Source organism: Brachypodium distachyon, chromosome 1 (assembly GCF_000005505.3).
Source record: "Brachypodium distachyon strain Bd21 chromosome 1, Brachypodium_distachyon_v3.0, whole genome shotgun sequence".
Classification (NCBI taxonomy): Eukaryota; Viridiplantae; Streptophyta; class Magnoliopsida; order Poales; family Poaceae; genus Brachypodium; species Brachypodium distachyon.
Window position 1 is genome coordinate 27982676 of NC_016131.3, and position 24482 is coordinate 28007157.

At 43.8% G+C, this 24482-nt stretch overlaps 3 protein-coding genes across 6 annotated transcripts in view; 2 read left to right on the plus strand and 1 right to left on the minus strand.

Moving 5' to 3' along the window:
• Window positions 1-6908, plus strand: part of LOC100836933 (BEACH domain-containing protein B) — a 30503-nt gene extending 23595 nt beyond the window's left edge. The window contains exons 29-41 of the mRNA XM_024459673.1: window positions 69-290; window positions 378-833; window positions 906-1196; window positions 1277-1729; window positions 1811-1857; window positions 1959-2052; window positions 2285-2491; window positions 3291-3416; window positions 3499-3870; window positions 3963-4194; window positions 4981-5457; window positions 5578-5750; window positions 6466-6908. Of these exons, the coding sequence (XP_024315441.1) occupies window positions 69-290; window positions 378-833; window positions 906-1196; window positions 1277-1729; window positions 1811-1857; window positions 1959-2052; window positions 2285-2491; window positions 3291-3416; window positions 3499-3870; window positions 3963-4194; window positions 4981-5457; window positions 5578-5678 (3078 nt within the window). The 3' untranslated portion in view covers window positions 5679-5750; window positions 6466-6908. The remainder of the gene's footprint in view (window positions 1-68; window positions 291-377; window positions 834-905; window positions 1197-1276; window positions 1730-1810; window positions 1858-1958; window positions 2053-2284; window positions 2492-3290; window positions 3417-3498; window positions 3871-3962; window positions 4195-4980; window positions 5458-5577; window positions 5751-6465) is intronic.
• An 8938-nt stretch (window positions 6909-15846) lies between these two features.
• On the plus strand, window positions 15847-21317 carry LOC100837237 (solanesyl-diphosphate synthase 1, mitochondrial). Of its 4 annotated transcripts, none has more exons than XM_003563354.4 (12): window positions 15847-16102; window positions 16582-16674; window positions 17640-17720; window positions 17877-17948; window positions 18061-18192; window positions 18263-18349; window positions 18573-18644; window positions 19315-19400; window positions 19579-19711; window positions 19821-19910; window positions 20321-20419; window positions 20819-21317. In XM_003563354.4, exons 1-12 carry the CDS (start codon window positions 15947-15949, stop codon window positions 20996-20998), a joined length of 1281 nt encoding a protein of 426 aa, XP_003563402.1. In that variant the 5' UTR covers window positions 15847-15946; the 3' UTR covers window positions 20999-21317. The 4 variants fall into 4 exon arrangements, with proteins under 4 accessions (XP_003563402.1, XP_010240685.1, XP_024313225.1 ...); XM_010242383.3 differs by having other exon boundaries at window positions 15859-16102; window positions 16582-16678; window positions 20819-21315; XM_024457457.1 differs by having other exon boundaries at window positions 15970-16102; window positions 16579-16678; window positions 20819-21315.
• A 75-nt stretch (window positions 21318-21392) lies between these two features.
• Window positions 21393-23503, minus strand: LOC100822287 (CLK4-associating serine/arginine rich protein). Its single transcript, XM_003560400.4, has 2 exons — window positions 22276-23503; window positions 21393-22179 (listed from the first exon to the last, which is right to left on the minus strand). Exons 1-2 carry the CDS (start codon window positions 22725-22727, stop codon window positions 21597-21599), a joined length of 1035 nt encoding a protein of 344 aa, XP_003560448.1. The 5' UTR covers window positions 22728-23503; the 3' UTR covers window positions 21393-21596.
• Between the last annotated feature and the right edge of the window lie 979 nt (window positions 23504-24482).

Genomic DNA, 24482 nt, shown 5'->3' on the forward strand with positions numbered 1-24482 from the left:
TTTTCCATTGTATGAACCATGCTAAAACACTTTTTTTGTGACAAAAAATCATGCTCTTTACTTTTCAGGCCATTTACGAGGTTAAGCATATGAAGTCTGTCCAGGCTGATCGCTTAAGGCAGCTGCAAGAACTTCACTCTAAGCTTAATGAGTGTTCCACTAAAGAGACACAGCTAGTGCAGATCATTAATGAGCAGATACATTTGTCCGTCAGCTCTGCTGTTTCTGCAGATGACAGTAGAAAAACAGCTTTTCTACTTGCTTTTGACGAGGATCAGCAAATTGTTGCAGTAAGTCAAATACTGCTGAAACATGCCAAATGCTCTTTTTTAGGACATAAAGTCATATGGTATGTTTTTTCTTCCCATTTGTATCAGGATAAGTGGATACATATTTTCCGTGCTCTAATTGATGAGAGGGGACCATGGTCTGCTAATCCTTTTCCAAATGATGTTGTGACTCACTGGAAACTTGACAAGACAGAAGATAAATGGCGGCGACGGTTCAAGCTCAAGCGAAACTACATGTTTGATGAACGTCTTTGCCAACCTTCGTGCTCTAGGATTGAGAATGCAGAGCCATCTGTTGACCTACCTTCTTTTAGTACCAAAATTCCTGAGAAAATGAGGCGATTTCTTCTGAAAGGAGTACGAGGAATCACAGAGGATAGTGGCTATGGACCATCTGAAGACACCAATGATATGAGTGAATCATCGCACAGTCCTTCAGAGAGGCAAAACCAGAATAATGCTGCAGATTCCTCAGATTATCGCAATAATGTGCAGAATAAAAGAGAAGCATCGTCTACTAATGTAGATAATGATTATAGTAAGGTAAAAAGACCGTTGAAGTTCACCTGAAGGTATCAGACATATGTTGATTGCTGTTTGCTTTCTGTTTTCCAGGTGCTATGTTCAGTTCATTGTGTTCTTGTAACCCCAAAGAGAAAACTAGCAGGACAGCTAAACATCACACGAACTGTTCTACATTTTTCTTTCGGTTTTCTGGTTGAAGGAACTGGAGGATCATCTGTTTTCAGCAAGTTTAAAGATGAAAAAGATTCTGATGGCAAGAATGAAATGGGAGGTGCAGAGAGACTTTATGGATGCCGGGACAGTTTGATTAGAATCAATGGTGGCTTGATGCAGAACCAATCTAATAAAATTAAACATCACAGAAGGTGGAACATAACCAAGGTATATCTATTCGTCCCTCCTTACTCCCTCACCTTATATTGCTTGCTTACCCGTTTCACCTTCTTTCTTCTGTGTCTCAGATAAAAGGAGTTCATTGGACGCGCTACCTACTACAGTATAGTGCAATGGAGATATTCTTTGATGATTCAAATGCACCTATTTTTTTGAATTTCTCCTCTCAAAAGGATGCTAAAAGTGCCGGGTCTCTATTAGTTTCCCTCAGGAACGATGCCTTGTTCCCTAAAGGAAGTATTAAAGACAAAAATAGTGTCATTTCATTTGTTGACAGGCGAGTTGCGCTTGAAATGGCTGACAATGCCAAGGAAAGATGGAGAAGGAGGGAAATCAGTAATTTTGAGTATCTAATGATTCTTAATACCCTGGCCGGGCGATCTTACAATGATTTAACTCAGTATCCTATATATCCATGGGTGCTGGCTGATTATACCTCAGAAAAACTTGATTTTAACAAGTCATCTACCTTTAGGGATCTTTCGAAGCCGGTTGGTGCTTTGGATGAAAAACGATTTAAGGTGCTGAAACTATTGAGTCTTGTTATCGTTTACTAGGTGCATCCCCTCCGATGATCTCATATAAGCAATTGTAATTGGCAGGTTTTTGAAGATAGATATCTTAATTTCTGCGATCCTGATATACCAAGGTTCAACCTTGACTAAATTCCTAATCCATTCTTTTGGTTTTCTTTTGTTGATGTTTGGATTCACATAAATTGCACTAAATGGCCATGATTTTTTCCTGCAGTTTTTATTACGGGTCCCACTACTCTAGCATGGGAATCGTTCTTCATTACCTTCTCAGGCTTGAGCCATTTACAACTCTGCATCGTAGCCTTCAGGTTGTCAATGTGTTTGTCATACAATATTTTCACCATACTTAAGAACTGAGCATTGTGATATTGTTAATAAAACTAGCTTTAATATGTGATGTTGTTAAAAAACACTAACATTGTGACAGTGTGCTTGTCATAGTACTTTTCATGCCACAACTTCATCATAATTCATCACTAACACTAGTTTTAATATGTGATATTGTTCAATGTTTATTCACGTCCGACACTGTTTTTACAGGGCGGCAAATTTGACCATGCCGATCGTCTCTTCCAGAGCATTGACGGCGCTTACAGAAATAGCTTATCAAATACAAGTGATGTCAAAGAGCTTATTCCTGAATTCTTCTATATGCCTGAGTTTCTTGAAAATTCAAATTCGTATCATCTTGGTGTTAAGCAGGATGGTGAACCTTTAGGTGATGTTGCTCTCCCTCCATGGGCAAAGGTAATGGATAGTTTTTATTGTCAGCTATCTATATGATTATCCTGCTTGTATTCTCTATGATGAATTTGCCCAGTAGGATAACGTTGCTGGTGTCCCAATGACAATTAGCTTAGTTTTGGAATCGGTGACAATTAGATATTGTTGCTCTGTTCCACTATGTTTGTAATCTTCACATGCTATTTAAATTACCATTCTCAGTTACACGAATTTCTTAGAGTTGTGCTAGCTTTGTGTAACTATAAGATGGATTTTCTTATGCAAAAGATGCCAGACTAGTCCTCAATAAAATAACCTTTTTTATTTGACCATCATTGTTAACAAAATTAACCCCATAATTGTAATTGTTGAAGTATAAGTGAATTGCCCTCCTTTCCCCATCAGTTTGAGTTTTTGGGTATACTGGTTTGGTGCATGCAACTCAATATGGTATCAGAGCCAAGAGGACTTGAATTCAAGACCCGGCTGGCTGCAGTTAAATTGCAGCCCACTTTCGGTCCATGTTTAGGTCTGAGGGGGAGCCACACTTGAGGTGGAGTGTTGAAGTATAAGTGAGTTGCCCTCCTTTCCCCATGAGCTTGAGCTTTGGGTGTACTGGTTTGGTGCATGCAACTATATAGTAATGTTGAGAGGAACAATTTTTTGCATAATTATGTCAGTTCAAAGTCATGTGGTTCTCTATCTAGCATACTTGTTAATGTTGTAATTGTAAGTGATAGTCTGCTAGCTTGCACGTGCATATCCAATTCCATCCCGAATTAATAATTTTGGTATATATAATTAATTCATGCAAAACTTGTAGGGTTCTCCAGAAGAATTCATTCACATCAACCGAGAGGCACTTGAAAGTGAATATGTGAGCTCTAATCTCCATCACTGGATTGACCTTGTATTTGGTTACAAGCAGCGCGGGCAGCCTGCCGTTGAGGTGCAATCAGGTTACTTTTGTCAGCATCTTTGAAAATCTAGCGATGGAATATCCTTTAATGCATGTATATTATTTTGGATAGGCAGCAAACATATTTTACTATGTGACATATGAAGGCGCAGTTGATCTGGAAAACATGGATGACATGTTGCAGAAATATGCTATCGAAGATCAGATTGCAAATTTTGGGCAGACACCTATCCAGATTTTTCGGGTGAAACATCCAAGAAGAGGGCCTCCTATCCCGATTGCTCATCCACTTTATTTCGCACCTCAGTCAATAACATTGACTTCAAGCATTTCTAGTACAGCCAGCCACATGTCTGCTGTATTATTTATTGGTTTGTTGGACAATACAGTTATACTGATGAATGAGGGACTCGTATTATCAGTGAAGCTATGGTTGCCAACACGGTTGCAGTCAGGTGGAAATTTCACATTTTCTGGAACACAGGTTTTTCCTGACTGCGGCACCACTAAACTATAGAAATATTGAGAAACTAGCATATACTTTTGTTGATTACTTTTATTCTTTGTTTTTTTTAGGAAAATTTATGTGGGATTGGTTCAGATATTATCTCCCCCCGTAAAATTGGCACTTTCCTGGCTGAAAATGTCAAGTTTGGAAGACAGTTCTTAGCAACTATGCAAATTAACAGTGACAAATATTTGATTTTATGTGGAAATTGGGAGAACAGTTTCCAGATCATTTCTCTTTGTGATGGAAGAATTGTGCAGAGCATCAGGCAGCATAAGGATGTGGTTGGCTGTGTTGCAGGTACAGATAACCTTTAGCAAGTTTGTGGCATCCATTTTTGTTCCAAATTTCCATATATTTTTTTGTAAAATTAGTCAAGGGCTCCTTTTCTCGAACGCACATCGAAATGTGTGTCATTTTGTAGTAGATGAATGCCGAGAAGGCACAAACTACAAACCGCCAACTGTGGGTCGACCAAAAAACAAAAGCCAAGAGAAACTGGGAGGAAACCTACTCTAAGCTACAAAAAGGAGGAGAGACCTGCCAAGCACTCTCAGTCAACTTCCACAGCTTTGGATGCATGGATATGTAGCCTGCGCAAGGGTATGTACCTGCAAGGGTCTGCGCAAGGGTCTGGCCCCTGCCAACTTCCACAGCTCTACCTCGGACAAAATCACTTCTACCACTTCTCGGTAGTGCAGTCCTAGGAGCTCTTGCATTTACTAGGAGCGGGGAAATGAGATGGGCAACCAAGCCAGTCCTAGGAGCGGGCATGTTCCCTAAGTTCCCAAATTTAAGAAATTCCTTTTAGCGAATAGGACTTGCAATCCAGAAAATATTTAACCTCCTGGGTTCGTAAATCTTATGCTCAAACCCCTCGAAACAATCGTATTTAATTGATTCATTTCTCTTGATTTTGTTTCTTGCTTGCATGTGAAATAGTCTCTGTAAGGAAAGATCTGTCTTCTATATGTTTGCTAAATGTCAATGGTGCTCCTCCTTTTTCCTTGTTGCTTACGAATTTTGTTATCACATTTTTCCCTGTGCTTATTCCCTTTTCTTACGAAATAAACTTTTGAGATGCAGTTTCATCTGATGGAAATGTGGTTGCAACTGGAAGTTACGACACAACTGTTATGATCTGGCATGTGTTTCGAGGCAGACCAAGTGAGAAAAAATTTAGGCCTACAAATTTGGAACTTTCAGAAAATGATCATGTTATAATGGAAAGGCCTGTTCATATCTTGTGCGGTCATGACGACATCATAACATGCCTGTTTGTTAGCACGGAACTGGACATTGTTATCAGTGGTTCGAAAGATGGAACTTGTATTTTCCATACATTGCGGGAAGGGAGATATGTTCGATCCATTCGGCATCCTTCAGGCATTGGTTTGTCGAAATTGGTGGCATCACGGCATGGAAGGGTGGTATTCTATTCTGAGAGTGACCTATCCTTGCACATGCATTCCATCAATGGAAAACATATTGCTTCTTCAGCATCCAATGGACGTCTCAATTGCATGGAACTTAGTTGCTGTGGAGAGTTCATGGTTTGCGCTGGTGAGCATGGGCAAATAGTTCTGCGTTCTATGCATTCTCTTGATATTGTGTGGAAGTATGATGGAGCTGGGAAGACGATTACTTCTCTAGCTGTGACCCCTGAAGAGTGCTTCCTAGCAGGAACCAAGGACGGTAGCTTGCTTGTTTTTTCAATAGAAACTCCTCTACTTCGAAGAGGGAGCATGCCACGAACAAGACCAAAGCCTTCGGCAACCGGTTAAGTTGTCATGAACTTGATGCTAGAAGAAATCTGCACACACAAAAAGGTTCCTGCTTGAAGTTTAAAGCATAAGGTACACCAAGTGACTAATAAGACGAGTCCGAGCAAGAGCACCATTTTTTAGTCACTTTTTCTCATGTTTGTCATTTTTTTCCCACTCATTTATTCCAAGTGCAACTTATGCTTGACACCTGCCAAACAAACTGCACCTTGAGTTATCTCAGTTAGTTCTGTTTGTAATGCACGTGAAGGTTGTTAAGTATATCAAATCTCCTCTTCCTATTAGATCGGTCTTTTGGGTGAGATGGCTAGGTGGGATATCTTAACAAAGGTTACATATGAAACATATTTGGATTTTAGTTAGGAAAAGATAACAAACTGTACCTTGAGTTATCCCCGTTAGTTCTGTTTGTAATGCACGTGAAGGTTACATATGAAACATATTTGGATTTTAGTTAGGAAAAGAAGCCACCTTTAGCTATCCTACGGTTTCTACATCCATGATGTATTTGGTTGCAGCTAGTGAAAGTTGAATGTATAGTCCAGGTTTGATCCAATAAACTATTGTAATTCTGGTAAGTCCCCAACCTACCAGCCCCAAATTCCTGTCAGATCGTGCTAATGTCAGGTTTGGTTCTAGACTTCTTTGTAAATGTTGGTAGTACTGTACTTATTACTATTGAACTGCCAGCTTCATTTATTAGGATTTGGAGATGTTAGCTTTAGTTAAACTATGCCCAGAATTCTTTCTGAAAGTACTGACTGCTGAATTTGCTCAAACTCTGCAGGTTAGTAGCAGAAAATAAATAAAATACAAGAATAGTTATCATGCTCCTGTATAATGTACATTACACGGAGTTAGATCCGGGTATAGGATTCTCAAGATACTCTGCTGACGATGATCCATGGGCAACCGAGTTGACAGTAGGGAAACTAACACACATGCGAACACCGGTTAGCGAAGGACCATACTGATTTTAAGGGTAGACGAACGCCAGGATCTTCACTGGGTAGGGACTTGGCAATTAACATCGGTCTTACATATGGCACACCACTCCTGCAGTCTTGTGGTTGTGTAGTGGAGGGGTACCAGAGTTATCGCCAGCATGATTTACCTGTATGTATTAGGTGCCACAGTGTTTTGTAATAATCAAACTACACATTTTAGAATGCTAACGACATACATTCCTAGCTAACGATCTGTAAAGTGGTATGTAGCATTTTCAGTCCACAGTTCTTGCAATATCTGAAATGAAGTGTACATTTTTTCTGATTCAACATTAGCCAAGCCTTCACAGATTTGGCTAATATGCCAAAGTACTAGTAATCTATTAGTACCATTCTACTATATCTATGCTCTCGATCCGCGTCTATCACTAGCCTACTACTATAAAAATCTGCAAAAAAAAATCCCCGGGATATCGATCTTCCTAAATTTTACTTTCCACCACGTGCTCCTCATGACCGGACGTACGCGTGTTCTCTTTATACTGCTAATTCGGCCAATCCGGCCGCCGCCAAGTCTTTCCCCGGGTAATTAAGCTCCCACAGTTTCCCCGTGATCAATGAAAATCTTTGTGCCGAGGTGACAGTGACGTGGCTCCAGCGTAAAGCCAGCCAGCCAACCCAGACGATCGATCTAACTCTGTTTCTATCAAGCACGTGCGTATAATATCGAACGTACTGCATGCCGAAACGGCTTTAAAAAGCCCCATCCATCTTCGCATACTCTATCGCTCTCTCTTCACGTCAACCAGCATTCCCTCTCTCTCTCTCTCTCGCACTCAGCATGATGTCTTCTAGCACGCGCCAATCAGTAGTAGAGGTGCCGCCGGCGCCGGAGAAGAAGCTGGGCGGCGCGTCGTCGTCGTCGTCGACGGAGGAGCAGGCGAGGGCGATCATACGCACAGCGAAGAGGGCGCTGGAGGACGTCGACAACTCCGTCGCGAGGTCGCTGGAGCGGTTCCTCGCCAACAGGAGGACCAAGGCGCCGGCGGCAGCGGCATCGTCTTCTCGATAGCTACTCGATTTGGTAGCTAGATCCTCTGAAATGTAGCCGGCCAACTGCATGCATGCATGAGAAACAACACCTATAGATTAATCTGTTTTAATTTCAACTTATTTCCCCCTTTTTCTAGTTTCATTCCTTGTACTCAAGTCTGTTTGGTTTGGAGGAGAAATTAACTAGTAGTAGCAAGATCGCGAATTGCGATGAGAAGTTTGAGAGGATTGAAATCTGACTTTGTACTAGGAGTAGAAGATAACTACTGATCGAGCTTGCATGGGAGTAGTACGTTCACAAAAGTATCTTTGTTCCTTCGTACTTTTTCTTCAATATATGTGCAGTAATAAAATCGGTGACATTTTTCACATAAAGCACATCCTCGATCGGCCTATGTATCCATCGGTCGATGTATGTTGCCGCTCTTTTGATGGCATAACTTCAGCTCTATTCATGGCTTTGGGTAGTCCAATTCATTTTCTATATGTAGAAACATGGTGTTTACATCATGAATATGCAAAAGGTTTGACCTTGCTTGGACCTCTCTCCCTTTCGGTATACAAGCCCGGACTACGAAATCCTGAATTTCCGATATACCAAACCAATCGCCAAACATTAAATAATCCATCCGTCCAACAAAAGATGTCTCAAGTTTGTCAAAATTTGGATATATCTAGACATGACTTAGTGTATAAACGCATTCAAATTTAGTCAAAGTCGAGACATCTTTTGTTTTACGGAGGAAGTAGATCATTTGTTCATGTGGATTAGCAGTTGCATGTGCGGATAGTCAGATACGAGAGTCGTGCGCAGGAGAGAGTGGACGAATGTAAATACTCGACCAAAAAAAGAAAATACTCGAGGCTTTGCATAGGAGTTGTGTATTTTTCTTTTGTTTCGATCACTTGTTATAGTGTCTGCAATAGCTCGGTGGAGTTACTATCGCGAGACAGACGGTCTCGAGTATTTTCTTTTTTTGGTCGACTCTTCTACATTCTTGCCTGGGTTTGCTTGACACTTTTGGACAATGAATAATATGCGTGTGTGCGCATCAACCGACGTAGAGAGACCGACAGAAACATGGCTAATATACCTCTTCAACAAATTCCACTATACCTAAGTCATGCTAGGTTTATTGCTGATGTAAAAAATAACCTGGGGCCTCTCTGAGAAAATGTCACACCGTCAAGCAAATCAACACATCAAAAGATTACCCGCAAAAAAAAACATCAAAAGATCATCCCAATGAATTAGCGCAGCATTACCCTGAAATTCCTTTTTAGCATTTGTATATATGAAGATCTTCTATATATTTGTCAATGAAAATTATGGCATTCTATTTATTTTTTGGTAATGCATAAAAATCAAGATAATGTGGATATCTCCCCCTCTCCCGATCGATATATGCGTACAGCTAGCATGCATCATAATATAATTAGTTCTTTTTCAGCAAGATATCCTGGCGGAATAATCTTGCTTTCATCATCCAAAACACGTGCGCTAACCCGCGCGCGTATGCTGGTTAGTTCGATCGATATATATTTCGTGCATCGACGTACAGCTAGCCAATTAAAATCTCGAGGAAATAAATCTTTCCACGATCAGCGGAAATCCACTCTCGATCTCGCAGCATGCACGCACGCCCCTAAGGTCTTGTTTGGTGTTAGCGTATTTTTTAGACACCGGTGTTTGGGTATTTGAAGAGTTTGGGTGTTCACCCAAAACTCTCAGAAACCCAAAACACTAGTGTTTTTTAGAAAAACACCAGTATGAGAAGTGTTTTAGTTTGGTAAAAAAATGGAGTGTTTTGTGGAAAAATATTAGGGATAATCCTCTCTAAATCCTTCCTACCAAACAACCATTTGGACTTTCTAGTGTTTTTCAATTTGGAGTAAATTATACCTAGAAAACGCTTCAAAAAACTCTAGTACCAAACAAGTCCTAAAACGTTTTTAAGCACGTACGTTCTCCTCAAATTTAAAGTGATCCTCATGCATGCATGATGCATGCCGGCCTGTTCGACGATATCTAGCTTCGGCTCGGCCAAGCTAATTTAGCTAGAGCTAGCCATGCTAGGTCGTCCCAAAGCCATGCAGTACAACACACTGCATGCATGATTCCCTGGATTGAGAGCTCACACTTCTTTGCCCACGTGCATGCATGCTAATTCTGGCAAGGAAGTGTGAGCTCTCGATGTGTGCCGAACTTCGCATGTACTATGGCTCATGTACAGGAAACCGGCGGCTTTAAATCAAACTCCACTGATCTAGAGCTCTCAAGGGTCAACTCAATCGACGAGACGTACGGCCGGACGTTCTCTATCAAGACAAGAAGAAGCAGCAGCAGCTGTGTTACGGCGATGCATGGCCGACGGGCCTGACAGGTCGTAGTAGCCTCCGATTTGGAGATGCGGCCCAACTAGCCCACGCATACAGGTGCAGATGATGGTGACCGTTATGTATCCTTTCACCCTTTTTAGTTCAAACAAATGAACTATTTTTTAAAAAAAATTGTGTCATTTTAAAATTTTAGTTCATTTGGTTGAATTAAAGAGGGTCAAAAGGTATCTGAGGGTCACAATTTTGCAGTTCTACCCACTCGGTGTGCATCTGAAAATCCATTCTTTTAAAAAACAATAGCCAAAATAAATAAATGTGACTCTTGATCGAATTCAAAGAGATAGCTCTGTGCCTACAGACACACACATATGTTTTTTTTAAGAAGGGAAATCTCCCCACTACTGCAAAATCTTGCATTGCTGATGGTCCAAGGCCACCATCAAAGCCTTTGCCGAAGCCTTTCCCTCGGGGCTGTCGGTAAAGGCAGTCGGTAATTCGGTATGGAGCCCAATCAGTAAAAGCCTCTTTCTTGAAAAGAGGTCACCCCGGCTTCTGAATCAAAATAATGCACGCAACCATATGGACGGCTCCCTTATACATATGTGCAATTAATACATAATGGCACATAATCATCTTAAAATAAACTCGTCATGCCGCACTTCGTTTGTAATTATATTACACGATATTGGTACATAAGTACCATGCTCGTGCTTATAGCTAATAATCTCGATTCTTCATTACATACGTCCTTTCGCAACACATAAACGCAGTTGCCGATCGATCATGACGTAGCGCTAGACTGCTAGCCGGCCGGTTGTAACTTGGAAAAATACTACTCCGTATATCGTCTCGTACGTGTTCGTCTAAAAAACAAACCCCCGCCCCGGCACCCCACTGGGCACCATTGCCGCCGAAGACGAAGAGGAAGAAGCCGGGGCCGCCTTCTGCTGGGAGCCGGCTGCGGCGGCGCCGTGCGTGATGCTAGAGCTGGAGCTGGAGGAGTAGTCTTCCTCGACGATGGTGTCCAGCTTCGCCGGCGGCCGTGGCCTGCCGGCGCTGGGCTGCTGCCACGGGGCCGCCTCGGAGAAGACCTGCACGCCGGTGCCGGCCTCGCCCTTGCGCGACCGGGACGACGTCCGGACCACCTGCAGCAGGAACGACGCTCGCTGGATACCGCTCGCCATCATAGATCGATCTGAGTTTCTGACTCCGATTGAATTACTCCAGCGAGAAGATTAATTTCTCAGCTAACTGTAGCTAGCTCGATCCTGCGAACTATAGGTACGTACTCTCACAGCTCGAGCTTAGTTAACAGCTGAGCTGTGGAGCAGAAACGAAGACGAAGACGAACTAGCAATAACAAGCATAGTTCGGGGATGCTCGGAGGAGGGAAGTGGGGCGTTTATATAGCCTGCGCGTGCACGAGAAGTAAGTTTCAGGCTTTCAGCGAGAAGCTAACTGCCAGAGAATTTTTTGACTGAATTTCTTGTAACATTAGCTTCCGGCTGAGGGAATTTCGTGTACGTAGCCAGGACAGAGGTGTCATTGTGATTTGTGAGTGACACTACTTGTGGCGGTTGTCGGATGGAGGGTCGCTTTTCCTTCCGTGTGCCCCGAAGACCAGGGCATTGCTCTATTCGCACTTTCGCAGTACGTCCTTTAGTTAATTAATGAACGACGCTAGCGTACCGAACAAGTGTACATGCATGGACGATTCCCCAGCTTTGCCGGCCGGGCGGACGTATGTATGCACGTAGATCGGTGCTCAAATTCAAATTTATGCTTTTTGGGAGTGTGACGCGCAGTAGAACATGCACCCCTACTCGATCAGACCACTACACGTCACTGGTTAAAAAACGCTTATCAGTAACGGTCGAAAATAGCTATTAGTAATGGGCACACCGACCGTCACTAACTTCTTGCCAGTAATGTGGGGTACATCAGTGACGGTCGGTTGGCCCGTTGGTGATGATACACACATACCATTGATATCATTTTTGATATTTAAAAAAGGCCCGCAAGAGATGAATCAACAAATCATAAATCCAAAATTTGACAAACCAATTGATGAATTAATCCACGAATCACATACAACAAATCACAAAAAAAATCACAACAAATGAACCTAAACCTAAAACTAAATCCATGGCTGGTCCGCATCTGCTCCGACGCCGAGGCCCGTCTCTAGGCGCACTGCTGCGATGAGCTCGCCGCCCTTGCCACACCTCTCGAACAGAACTTGCCGCACCTCTCAAACAAAACTAGAGAGAGAGAGAGACAGAGGTGAGACAGAATTGCGAGGGGGAAACATAACAGAGAGGGAGAAGGAACTTACCGGCGGCAGTGGCATCGATGATGGCCAGATCTGGCACTTGAGGCGGGGTGGCGCCCGGATCCGGAGGGTGGAGGGGGGCTGGCGGCGACGAGACTCAGGGACTCCACCTCCTCCTTCCTGCGGCCGAGAATGCGCCGGCTACAAGGCGCAACCGTCCTCATCTCCCATCCTCCGGTGGCGCGGATCTGCAAGAGAGAGAAAGACAGTGAGAGAGGGAGAGAGATTGAGAGAGGAGAGAAATAGAGAGGGAACCGAGTGTCTACCTGCAGCAAACGGCGGTGGACGGCCAGATCTGGCGGCGGCCAAGCCAAGGCAGCCGGATCCGGCCACAAGTTGCGCGCGAGAGAGAGAGCGCCCGAGGGAAAGAAGAGAGCAGGAGAGGAGAGATCAGGGGGAGAGGAGAGATCGGGGGCAAAGGGGGGAGGAGAGATCGGGGGGGAGAGGAGAGATCGGGAAGGGGGGGGGGAGAGGAGAGAGCAGGAGGAAGAGGAGAGATCGGGGGGGGATAGGAGAGATCGGGGGAGATGGTTGGCAGCGGCCTAGGAGTGAGAAGAATGGGGAAAGGGTAACTAGGGTTAGGTTTTATAAGGGGAGGAGATTAGTTGGGCCTCTTGGGCTCAAAACAACTATTAGTAGCAGGCATAGATGTAAAAACCCGCCAATGATGGCCTCAGACATGATTTTTTCATTTGAAAAATGGAAAATAATATTTAAAACCTAACATTTGCAAAAAGATTTTGCAATGTTGTTTAACATGGCAAGATACACATCTGGGGAAATTTTTGATACATTATCATGAAATATAGCATATAAATGGTTGTGACTATGGTAATTTGACGTCAAAGTCATAAATGTTCATACTTCATAGTCCATTTTGTGGAAAAAAAATTGCACATTTGCCAAAATTCAAGTTTATCATTTTTCATGGCAACTAGTGAACTTTTTTGACGTTTTCTTAGTAGTGTTTGACTTCTTTTCAAAGTGGGGTGAAAAATGGAGAATCATTTTTCATGACCAAAACTTTGAAAACCTCTTTGCCAATATAGTTTTTTATGACAAGATGCACACTTTTGCAAAAAAAAATGGATACATTATCATGAACTATGGCATGGAAATGGAGAAAACTTTGATATTTGGCTTGAAACCTAAAGTTCTACTATGGGAAATAACAAATTTCTACTAGATAGGTCATTGTTCAAATGTTACCATCTAATATTATCGTTCCTCTATGTTAAGAAAGAAAAACTAAGACTACAGCAAAAAGAATCACATTTTTCTGATTTAATATGAATTAGTTATGATTTTTTGAATTTTCAAAGATCTCCAGGGTCATCAGTGGCGGGCCTAAGTGTAAAGACCACCACTGATGTGTGTTTTTGTGATTTTTACAATTTTTCATATGTGACCGTTAGTGGCAGGCTTTCCGTGCCCGTCATTGATGATGGTTCATGAGTGACGGGCTTGGTACGCCTGCCATTGATGAGGTGTCATCAGTGACGGGTTTTATGCGCCCGTCACTGATGCTGGTTCATGAGTGACGGGCTTGGTACGCCCGTCACTGATGAGGGGTCATCAGGGTGTTATGCGCCCGTCACTGATGACCACTGATGAGTGACGGGTATTTCCCGCCCGCCACTAATGACACTCGTCAGTGACGGGCGCGATAAGTCCGTCACTGATGACCCGTCACGTATGTTGTGTTTTTGTAGTAGTGCGTACGTGTGTCCGGCCCTTTTTTTTCCGCTCAATAGTAGTGAAGGACGTGCTGTCGTGCTTTCTTGGATCAATAAAAAATGTCGCACATTTATGCTAAATTAATATAAATTTTGTAATAAGTGAACGATATTATTTATGAATTGGAGGTACTTATCGATCTATCCGAGAGGAGAGGCGAAGAGCACAAGGTAGGGGATAACTCAGTAGATCGAGCCAGTGAGGTCACTGTCGGAAGCGAAAAGACGATGCGTGTCGTGTACCCCGCGCGTGCCCGGCCGGCGCGCGAGAGGTACCTCGGTCGTGATCAATCGGGCCGGCCGTTTCCGGATAAATGCCAGCCTCGCCCGCCGCGAAGTGCAATGGCCAAAAAGAAGCAATTTTTATGGAGTCGGATTCACGACGTCGCGGGCGCCATGGCCGCCAAGAACAGCACGGCTGCACACGTGGACCGACCAGCACGGCCGTGTGCGTGGAGGCAAACACGCACGCCGTTAGCTAACCGGCGGTCGTGAATCTTGAGTCCAGAATCGACTGTCCTTGGACGGTGAATTTCCTGCTGAATGAATGCCACATGCAGATCTAGATGTATTGAGATGTTGTCGGCATACTCCATTTCCTCCAGCTCCGTCGTACGTGGGCATGCATTTTCGAGAGGCGAGACGATGTTCTCGCTTCATTTGTTTTTATGTTTTTTTTAGAACCAAGGATGTTCTCGCTTCATTTGTTTTTGTTTTATTTTTAGAATCAAGGATGTTCTCGCTTCATTTGTTTTTTTTTTTTTTTAGAATCAAGGATGTTCTCGCTTCGGGAAGATGGGTCCTCTTCCTTCAGTTTCTTTGCATGCCTCGTGCGCTGAGGCCCCTGGTTCGTTCAGCAAGAGGTCAGCATGTAAACGGCGCTCTTAGCGGCGCCGGCAGGTCCGTTCGGACACTCTTTCCTAACACAATTTTTGTTCTCTATGACAGTTGCTTTGGCATTTATTAGGGGTAAACGGGCTCAAACGGGCCTTAGACGGCTGCCCGTTTACATCCTGAGGAAAAGGAGAGAAGAGGAAGACGGCCCAGGTTAACTTTGAAGGCGGCCCAGGGCCATTGTAAGCCATGCACGAAGGCGGTACAGAACACGAAGCAGAGTATTGAAACGGTGCCGCAGAATGGGCCGACCCATTTGGGTTGGGCTTTTCAGTGTCCAGCCGGATTGATTAACGTACGTAGAAAAGGCAAACACGTCCTTTTGAGTGTGATCTCGTCGTCGGTTGGACATTTTAAATGGACCAGAAGCTGACAGCAAAGCCCCATTCCTCCCAACAGTTCCCACGTGGACCTGGTTTACCACCTCACCCACTGCACCATCCGAACCTGACATGCTCGTTTTTTTTTTCTTGCACAGCAGAAGAACAAAGCAACAAGCAACTGATGTTGCTCAACGCACCACATGAGAAACGAGAGAATTCGTGTACGGGTTTATGTGCATGTGCCATAGTTATCATGGATACAGAAAGGAGATTCAAGAGACCGAATTCCACATAATATTTCATCTGAACGTCCATGCGTGTAGTGGTGTATAAAATACGTATACATGCAAAAAGTCAACATGTTTTCAGGGAAGGGAAATATTTCCAAGGAATTCCATGTCAAATTTTTTTTGTTAGAGCTCTGCGTGGCAATTTCCTGCCCCTGCATTCCACAGCCTGACGTGGCAGACCGAGCGCGTCCACGTAACACCGACGCGCCGCCCCAATGGTCGAACGAACATAGCAATCCCGGCCTCCTTCTTTCCTTCTCTCTCTCACCCTTTTGCTCCTCTTGACTTTTTCTCCAAGTTCAACTCCGCCGCCCGCCCCCCTCTCCCCGATCCCGGGAGAGAGACACAGCGAGATGTCCTGGCGGTGGGCTCTCGCGCGGCGCGTCGCCACGCTGGTCGGCGGCGGAAGCGGGAGCGGCGCGGCTCAGGCGCAGAGGCTCTTCTCCTCGTCGGGAAGCGCACTCCTGGGGAGGCTCCTCCCTACTCCGCCGTCCCAGATTCGGAACAAGGTCCCCCTCTTTCCCCCACCCATTTTCATCCTGCCCTAGGCGGTGGCTCTCGTAGTGAGCCTCCGCCTCCGGCGCCTCGTTGTGATCACTCCTTCTGATCGGTTCAGGCAGCGGTGGAGCTGCCCGCCATGTGTTTGCGTTTATGCCGGCTAGTGTCGCGCTGCGGGAAAACCCCGTGGAGTCGTGGTCGTAGTTGCAAAGTGTCGTTGTACACACTAATTAGTCCTCACTGATGTTATACAGTTTGTTTTACTGATGTTAGTTACTGTTGTTAGTCAGTCAGTCAGTCAGTTGCTTAGTTCTTGCGTTGCAAAAGGTAAGCAGATTAAAGGAGGCAGGACTGCAGGAATAGTAACCAGTTAACTTGTTGTCAGTTTCCAATGGGTTTGGTGGTTAGGCGACCACGTATTAATGAACTGTAGGTTGGGTTAGCCTTTTGCTGTGCTGATAGGTTCTCTACTTTTGGTATGGATTAGTAGGTGGTGGGTTGCAGAGGAGCTGCCTTCGTGAGCTCGCGATGGTTACATGATGCCCAATACCAGGTTCGCCAAGATGGAGTTTCGAGGGCTGAAGTAGGTGAACCCTTTATTTGTGTTATGATTTTCTTTTGTGATGCTTGTTAGTTTTGTAATTACCTTGGTCATGATGCCTTTCTTTTTTCAGTAAAAGATATAGAACCCAGATTAATAATTTAACTGTTCATTACTATGTGCAAGCAAAAAATTTATCGTGCTACAGTACCTGCCACCTGAATACTGGACTGTGAATTGAAAACATGTGATGTATCTACCATAGAACAAAGATCTGTAAAGTGGGCTGTTGCAAACATTTTCGTTGTCCCTCACATTATTCTACTACATGGACCGTTCCATGCTTTGGTCAAGTGCTGCAAGCCTGCAACTTGATTGTGTTGCATTGACATTCTTGCAGTTCTCATTTATACTGTTTTGGCATTTTTTGCTACTCTGTGTCGTGTGAATGGCTTCTTTATGTCAATTTTTGGTAACTTTTCTGTGAGTCATCGTGCACATCGGCTCGCATGAAGATTAACTGCCCTCATGTTATTCCAATTTTTTCTGTCACCAAATCAATAAGTAGATGCCAATACAGCAGATGAAGTACTAACAATTGGAATCAAATTGTTCTATAATGAGCCTAACAAGGCAGCATTCTACTCTCTGCATAAAAATTTGAAAACTGAATAAAATGATTTGTTTCCCCTTTTATGAGAGAACAGTATGTTTAATGTTTCCAATCTCTGGCCAGTTATTTTCTTTTACGTGATCAGCAATCTGTTCTACAGAACCTGAAGGAATATTTTATTTTGGATGGAAATTTGACTGAAGCCTTCCTCAGTTATGTAATTATGATGTCGGGAATCGAGGGTCATGCTAAACTAATTCTACTACCAATAGCTACAAAGCCTCACTTTTGTTATTCCATATGAAAGCTAATCATAGGAAGGATAATATATTACTGTTCCCTCGTGGCAAGACAGTCTGAACTCTGAAGAGTCTAAATTTACTCTTGCTCTCAGGAACAGCAGGATCCATTTGAATTGGTTGCTGATGAGCTGTCAATACTGGCAAATAGGCTACGGTCCATGGTGGTTGCTGAGGTTAGTAATGAATGAATCCTACTCATATTAACTGCTCTGTTCAGCTTGGCTGCTGATGGCAGGGTGTTTGGATGTTCCACTGATCTAGTGGTTACCACATTGTATTTCAAACATACCCAGATTTCCTAAGTGAGAGCTAACATTTTGCTTTTACAGGTCCCTAAACTAGCATCAGCCGCTGAGTACTTTTTCAAGATGGGAGCCGAGGGAAAAAGATTCCGACCTACGGTAACATCTCAACTTCTTTATTATTGAATTCATTCTGCAACATCTTTTTACTCTTTGTTTGTCTCCGTATCGTATTCTTTTGTGCATTGAATCTTGTGACTTCGATTGACAGGTTTTGTTATTGATGGCATCAGCTCTAAAATTCCCGATATCAGAATCAACAGAAGGTGGAGTTTTCAGTATGCTGACAAATACGCTCCGGACACGGCAGCAAAACATTGCGGAGATAACTGAAATGATCCATGTTAGTACATTGGATGTCCTTCACATCAGACCTGTTATTTATTTATTTCTCGAGCTGACATCGACTCCAGGTTGCAAGTCTTCTGCATGATGATGTTCTGGATGATGCTGACACTAGGCGAGGTGTCACTTCATTGAATTGCATTATGGGTAACAAGGTATTGTGTGCCATACGAACTGCGCATGCAGTATACTAAGTGGATAAACTGGGTCCTCTCGCTAGAAGAACGATAAGTTGCTTTAGTGTTTAGCACACATGGAAATAGCTCTGCACCACTGCAAAAAGATTTACTTCAACATCATTAATCAAAGTTATTTCCCAGAGGCACTACAATTGGAATGATCTTGACATAAGTATTCCTCAAATTGGCATGCATGCAGCTTTCAGTTCTGGCTGGTGATTTTCTCCTGTCTAGAGCATGTGTGGCACTTGCAGCACTTGGGAATACAGAGGTACATAAAATTATTTGTTTATTTATCTCAAGCATACATTGCTGTTTTTATTATGTATGGTCATCTAATGGGTCAAATTGAAGTGGTTAAACTTTATTGTTGGTTGCTAGATGGATGTTCAACCTTTTGACCCATTCTTTCACATGTCTGGATGTCTAGAAATGTACTTTTCCTGATCTAAAAGTTATTATTCTTGATATATATTATATGTTCAGTAAGCATCGATGACAAAACAAATTTGTTCCAGAATTATTTGTAGTTTGTACTGGGCATAATCATTAGTACCTTGGCAGTATGTCCTAGCTGAGCTCATGTTTTAATTCTACTCCCTCCGTTCCATATTAAGTGTCGCAACTTTGTCTAGATACGCATGTACCTACACACTAAACGCGTCTATATACATTTGTATCTAGACAAAGTTGCGGCACTTAATATGGGACGGAGGGAGTAGGTTGTTCCATACGGTTGCAGTACTGGTCTGCTCTTTCTTGCCAGTCATATATAGTACTCCCTCCGATCCATAATAAGTGTCTCAGATTTTGTACTAGCTTAGTGATCCATAATAAGTGTCTCAGATTGAGTACAACTTTGTACTAAGTACAAAATCTGAGACACTTATTATGGATCGGAGGGAGTAGCAAACTTCAATTGACCGACCTAATTTATGCAGGTGGTATCTCTAATGGCAACTGCTGTAGAACATCTAGTTACTGGTGAAACTATGCAGATCTCGACAAGTAGAGAGCAACGGCGAAGGTTAAATATTCCTCTCTATCATTGATCATGATTCTACTTGCATCACATCTAATGACTAAATCTAAGAGATGCAGAATAAAAATGCTTGGGCATATTTGCTTCTATATTTACTTTATTTTCTCCATTTAATTCAATGTCATTGTTTGCTAGTTCTAATATGATTCTGAAAATTGTGCAGTATGGAATACTACTTGCAGAAGACATACTACAAAACAGCATCATTGATATCAAATAGTTGCAAATGTGTTGCTCTTCTTGCAGGGCACACTGCTGATGTTTCACTCCTTGCATACGAATATGGTCGAAACCTGGTCTGTAAAGCATCTTACAGTTCTCTATTTTGAAATTAGTGTTCCTTCTGAGCTAAATAGCTAATCCTGTGAATCTTTTAGCAACTTGATCAACTCGGTATCATTGCAGGGTCTGGCCTTCCAGTTGATCGACGATGTTCTTGACTTCACAGGCACCTCTGCATCACTTGGGAAGGGTTCATTATCTGATATTCGTCATGTAATAACAGCCATCCTCTCATTTTGATCATACTTTATCTGCCCAGTCTATCGTCTGAAACGGCTATTTGTCCTTCAAGTCTCCGACTGCTTAACTACTTATCATATTAAATCCATAACTTTACTGTTTGGTATTTGGTTTTTTTTTTCTGGTCATGACCGAAATATTAAATACATTAGGATAACCCCATTGCTTATAAGAACAGTCTTGTATGCCTTGTAGTAAAGCCAGTGATATTTGATGCAAAATGTGGTTGGCAAAGAGCTCTAATAAAAAATTAAAATGCTAATTTCTGCAAATGATCACCTATCAGCATATCCTGTTAGAACAAAGACCACATGGCTGCTGTTTCTCTCAGTCACTCAGGTGATGCTATATTTTTTTTTTACATAATGGCATTCATGATGCAGGGAATCATTACTGCCCCAATGCTATATGCGATGGAAGAATTCCCACAACTACATGAAGTTGTTGACCAGGGTTTTGATAATCCTGCAAATGTTGAGCTTGTGAGTAATTATCTTATTTTGAGAATGGGTCCAGTCTTTTTCATTGTTCACTCACTATACCTATAGGGTAAAAATGAACATTTACATAGTCCGCAGTGTTATACCTCACAGATGATCATCGTGCATCCATAAAGGTCATGTTTGTAGACATTAGGTCAGATAATTAGGCAGGGGTCTTCCCCTTTTCGAAAAAATAGAGATCAGATACCTGGACAAGTTAGAAGAATATGTTTTCAAAAAAGATTAACTAGTGTTTTACTATTAACCATGCAACTGGCAGTTTTAATTACGATAGCTAACCAGCGTCATTATGTGATTCATATCTATGTTACATCTTGAGCAATTGGTGAGGAAAACTTTTATTGACCTGACTTAATGGTCTACCCTTGCAAATTACAGGCCCTGGACTACCTCCAGAAGAGCCAGGGGATTGAAAGAACAAAAAAGCTTGCACAGGAACACGCTAACCTTGCCATCAAAGCCATCGAAGCTCTACCGGATAGTGATGACGAAGATGTTCTGATCTCAAGGCGGGCTCTTATTGATATCACGCAAAGAGTCATCACAAGGACAAAGTAGCGAGATTATCCAGAAGGCGAAGATAAGCCTGAACTTCGCCACAGGTGTAGTGTTCCACTTGGAAAATTTTGTACGGTTTGGCCATTGCATTCTTCACGTTGCCTGAGTTTTATGTAACATCCATGCCATTTAGGATCACAGGAAAGTTTCCCAGAATCATCCAGCCGTAGATGTAATTGTTTTTAGTTACAAAAGTGGCAACAAAATCTGTGTATTAGTATCACCGATTGCGATGATCACCTGATGACCAGACTCTGTAACCATATAATTGAAGTATGGGACGAAATATATGAGGGAAGGGACTACTTGCACCGGTTAACCCCATCTTTGATGATGCTAGGTTTTCCCTCGATTTCTTGAACTGAACTCCATCAACTCAAATTTTCCACGCAAATGTAGAATGTGCTTGCTTTTCAAAACATTACTATGGAAATTAATGTGGATCATATCACTCACATTAACTAGAATGTCGATGAGTGCAATAGCAAAGCTGGAACAATGCATTTGATTGATCAAATGTTGACGTTGTTGGGTGATAGCGAGACCTAAATCTGGGTCACATCATGAATTCCATCATGCTGCCGCTTGAGGTCGGCTTTCACTGGTCGTCGTGGCTCCAGAACCTCTCCTTGGCCCAGGCAATCGCCTCGTCCACCGCAGCGGCGCCCACGCTGTCGATGTCGTCGTCGTCCATGAGCAGGGGCGCACGCTCCCTGACCTCCATCATCATCATCATGGCCGCCTCCTCCTCCAGGCTCCGCCGCGGCGTCGTCCTCGACAGCGGGTTGCCGAACAGCGACGACGACGCTGCCGACGACGACGGCGAGTAGCAGTACTGCCCATAGTCCACGTCGTCGTCCTCGGCCCCGCGGTGTGTTTGTGTAGTCCGGCGGAAGCTGGGCTCGTGGCTGCTCGTCTCCCCTGCGTTCGACGTGAAGCAGCAGAAGCCGCCGCCGCTCGCTCGCTGCTGCTTGTAGTTCCGCCCGGCGCCCGAGGCTGCGCTGCTGCTGCTGCCGGACGCCTTGGACTTGGATTCGCCGCCGTAGTAGTAGCGGCAGGCCGGGTACGCGGCCGTGGAGCAGGCGAAGCTGCTCTGGCTCTGGTAGTACTGATGATCCCCTCTCGTCGACGCCGTGGACGGCGGCGACGAGTCGTACCGCCGCGACGGGATCGCGATCGGCCTGCAAAACGATGGTCGTCAGAACATTAATTTTTTAAAAATTAATGCCAATGTGATTATTCCACGTGAAATTGGTAATTAATGCTTAATTAATGACCTGAGCTTAGAGGCGAAGGAGGAGAGGGCGGCGTCGGGGCGGGCGCGGCGGCCGGAGCCACCGAAGTCGTCGGAGCTGACGACGGAGGAGGACTTGGTCGATTTGGACCTCGACGACCTGGAACGCACGTGGCGCGCGCGTGCGCCGAAGATGTCGTCGAAGAAGCCTTCTTCCGTGGGCACGGCGGCCGCCGCAATCCTGCCGCCGCCCCGGCCGTCGGCGTACGGCCTCCGGTGGCCGGCGACGCCGCCGTAGCAGTAGTAGGACCCCGCCGCCGCGTGATCGGCTGCGGGCTCGCCGTAGAAGCTGCTGAGCAGCACGGTGCGCGGCGGGCCCCCGAACACGTCCCGGAAGTCGTCGGCGGCGAGGCTCTGGCTCTGCTGGACTCCGGCCGCCGGCGATCGCTGCCGCGGCACCGCCGCGCCCATCGTGCACCTCCATGACTCGTCCATTGCCTTGCCAGCTGAAAGTGTGAGAAACTGAGAGTGTTGATCGACCGAGAGCTTCGCGTGCTTCTTCTATTCTTGGTGGTTGTGTTCTTGGGAAGAGAAGAGAAGCATCGCTTTAATTTATACAGAGACAAGGGGCAGGTACTATACGTACGTAGCTTGGAACTAAAGCTTGACACTTTGTGCGGGTACAATTAGTACGTACGGAACAAGTACTCATTAGCATCGATCGCCTTCCCCTTCTAATTACCCGTTCTGAAACCAGGCCATGCATCGCTGGAATGGATGCTGACATTTCACATTTCATTTTCGCGGGAAGAAGTTCTGAACATTGTCGATTTAGGTACTCCCTCCGGCCGAAATTACTTCAATGACAAGTAATATGGGTCGGAGGGAGTAGTAGTTTCTGATGGTCAGATTGCACGACTCTTAGCATTGGTCAAACATCGCAAGCCGCGCCGTGATTAAGTACTCTCAAGTCTCAAATCACCACAATCATGTGTAACAACTTATAACTAATCGTGTGTGTGTGTACACTATGCATAAAGGCTTGGAAAGTTAAACCAGTGTATAGTTGTCAGGTAAACTGACAGCTCCTTGTCTTGTGTTGCCTAGCTGTTGTATCAGTATCAGATAATATAACCGATGCATTGCAAAAAGGGTGTAATTTAATTCATCAACTATAGGATAATAGTACTTTCTTGGAGCAGGGGAGGCATGTGAGATGGGATGATCATGTTTTGCCACCCTCTTTGCAGACACAGCATCATGGTGGTTGATCCATTGCCTCCAAAATCCAATCTCCTCACTTTTGTCAAGCAGAAAATTCCATTGTCTTTTCCTCTCCAGAGTGGTCTCCTTTATGTGATTCTTAATTGTTTCTTCATGTTGGTGCTTTGCTCACCACTACACTGGAGTAGGAAATTAGTTGGAACAGCTAAAAAAGGGAAACTAGTTGAGATATGTAGCAATGTCTAAGGATCTCAAATATCATATCTATTCACTCAATTTTGCTCGAAGTCAAAACAAAAATTTCACCATAAATATTCTTATAGCCCAACAAAACCATAAATTGTGGGAGACAAGTTTTGCGCACATGACTTTCAAGCATCTAACGTAAACATTTTAAAAGACACTGCCATTCAAATTTTGGGAAGTTTGAATCTGAATATGTAAAACACAACAACTTTTAGGGAATCCGAAGCGTTATATTTGCATACATGACTGATCCAACAGTCATGGAAAAGCTACCAGGCTGGGACAGATCAAACTGGGTTAAATACTGCAGGCAGAACCATGCATAAGGTGTGCTAATTAACCCCAGCTATGGTCAGTCAAGTTGAAGTTGGAAAAAAGTAAGGTAGCAGTTGAGACACTACAACTCAGGAGCATCTCATGATCAAGCTGCAAATCATGTGGAGTTTGCTTAAAGCTATAGGCTATGTGGCTAAAAGGCACACTCCAAGTGGTGCACTGCAGATGTATACCTATCAGCTAATTGACTAAACAAACCACAGGAAATCTTTCACCAGAATCAAACAATCTTTATTTATGCAACATTCCCAGATCCGCATCCAAGTATCCAACTGTGCCTGTCTGTATGATCCATGCATTCCATATAACAAATGCAACAGCTCAGTATCAATCAAAATCTATCTATCTACCTGAAAACTCCCTGAATTCTAAGCATCTTTCAGGAGCATGTAATGAAAGCAGAGGTTAGAGCACACTCATTAGCTGCACATAGCAGAGTTGCTT

Coding starts and splice junctions, on each gene's coding strand:
- LOC100837237 (XM_003563354.4), top strand. CDS start 15,947: ATGTCCTGGCGGTGGGCTCTCGCGCGGCGCGTCGCCACGCTGGTCGGC. Junction 16,675..17,639: donor ATGGAGTTTCGAGGGCTGAA/GTAGGTGAACCC, acceptor TCTTGCTCTCAG/GAACAGCAGGATCCATTTGA. Junction 17,721..17,876: donor GGTCCATGGTGGTTGCTGAG/GTTAGTAATGAA, acceptor TTGCTTTTACAG/GTCCCTAAACTAGCATCAGC.
- LOC100822287 (XM_003560400.4), bottom strand. CDS start 22,727: ATGGACGAGTCATGGAGGTGCACGATGGGCGCGGCGGTGCCGCGGCAG. Junction 22,180..22,275: donor TCCTTCGCCTCTAAGCTCAG/GTCATTAATTAA, acceptor ATCGTTTTGCAG/GCCGATCGCGATCCCGTCGC.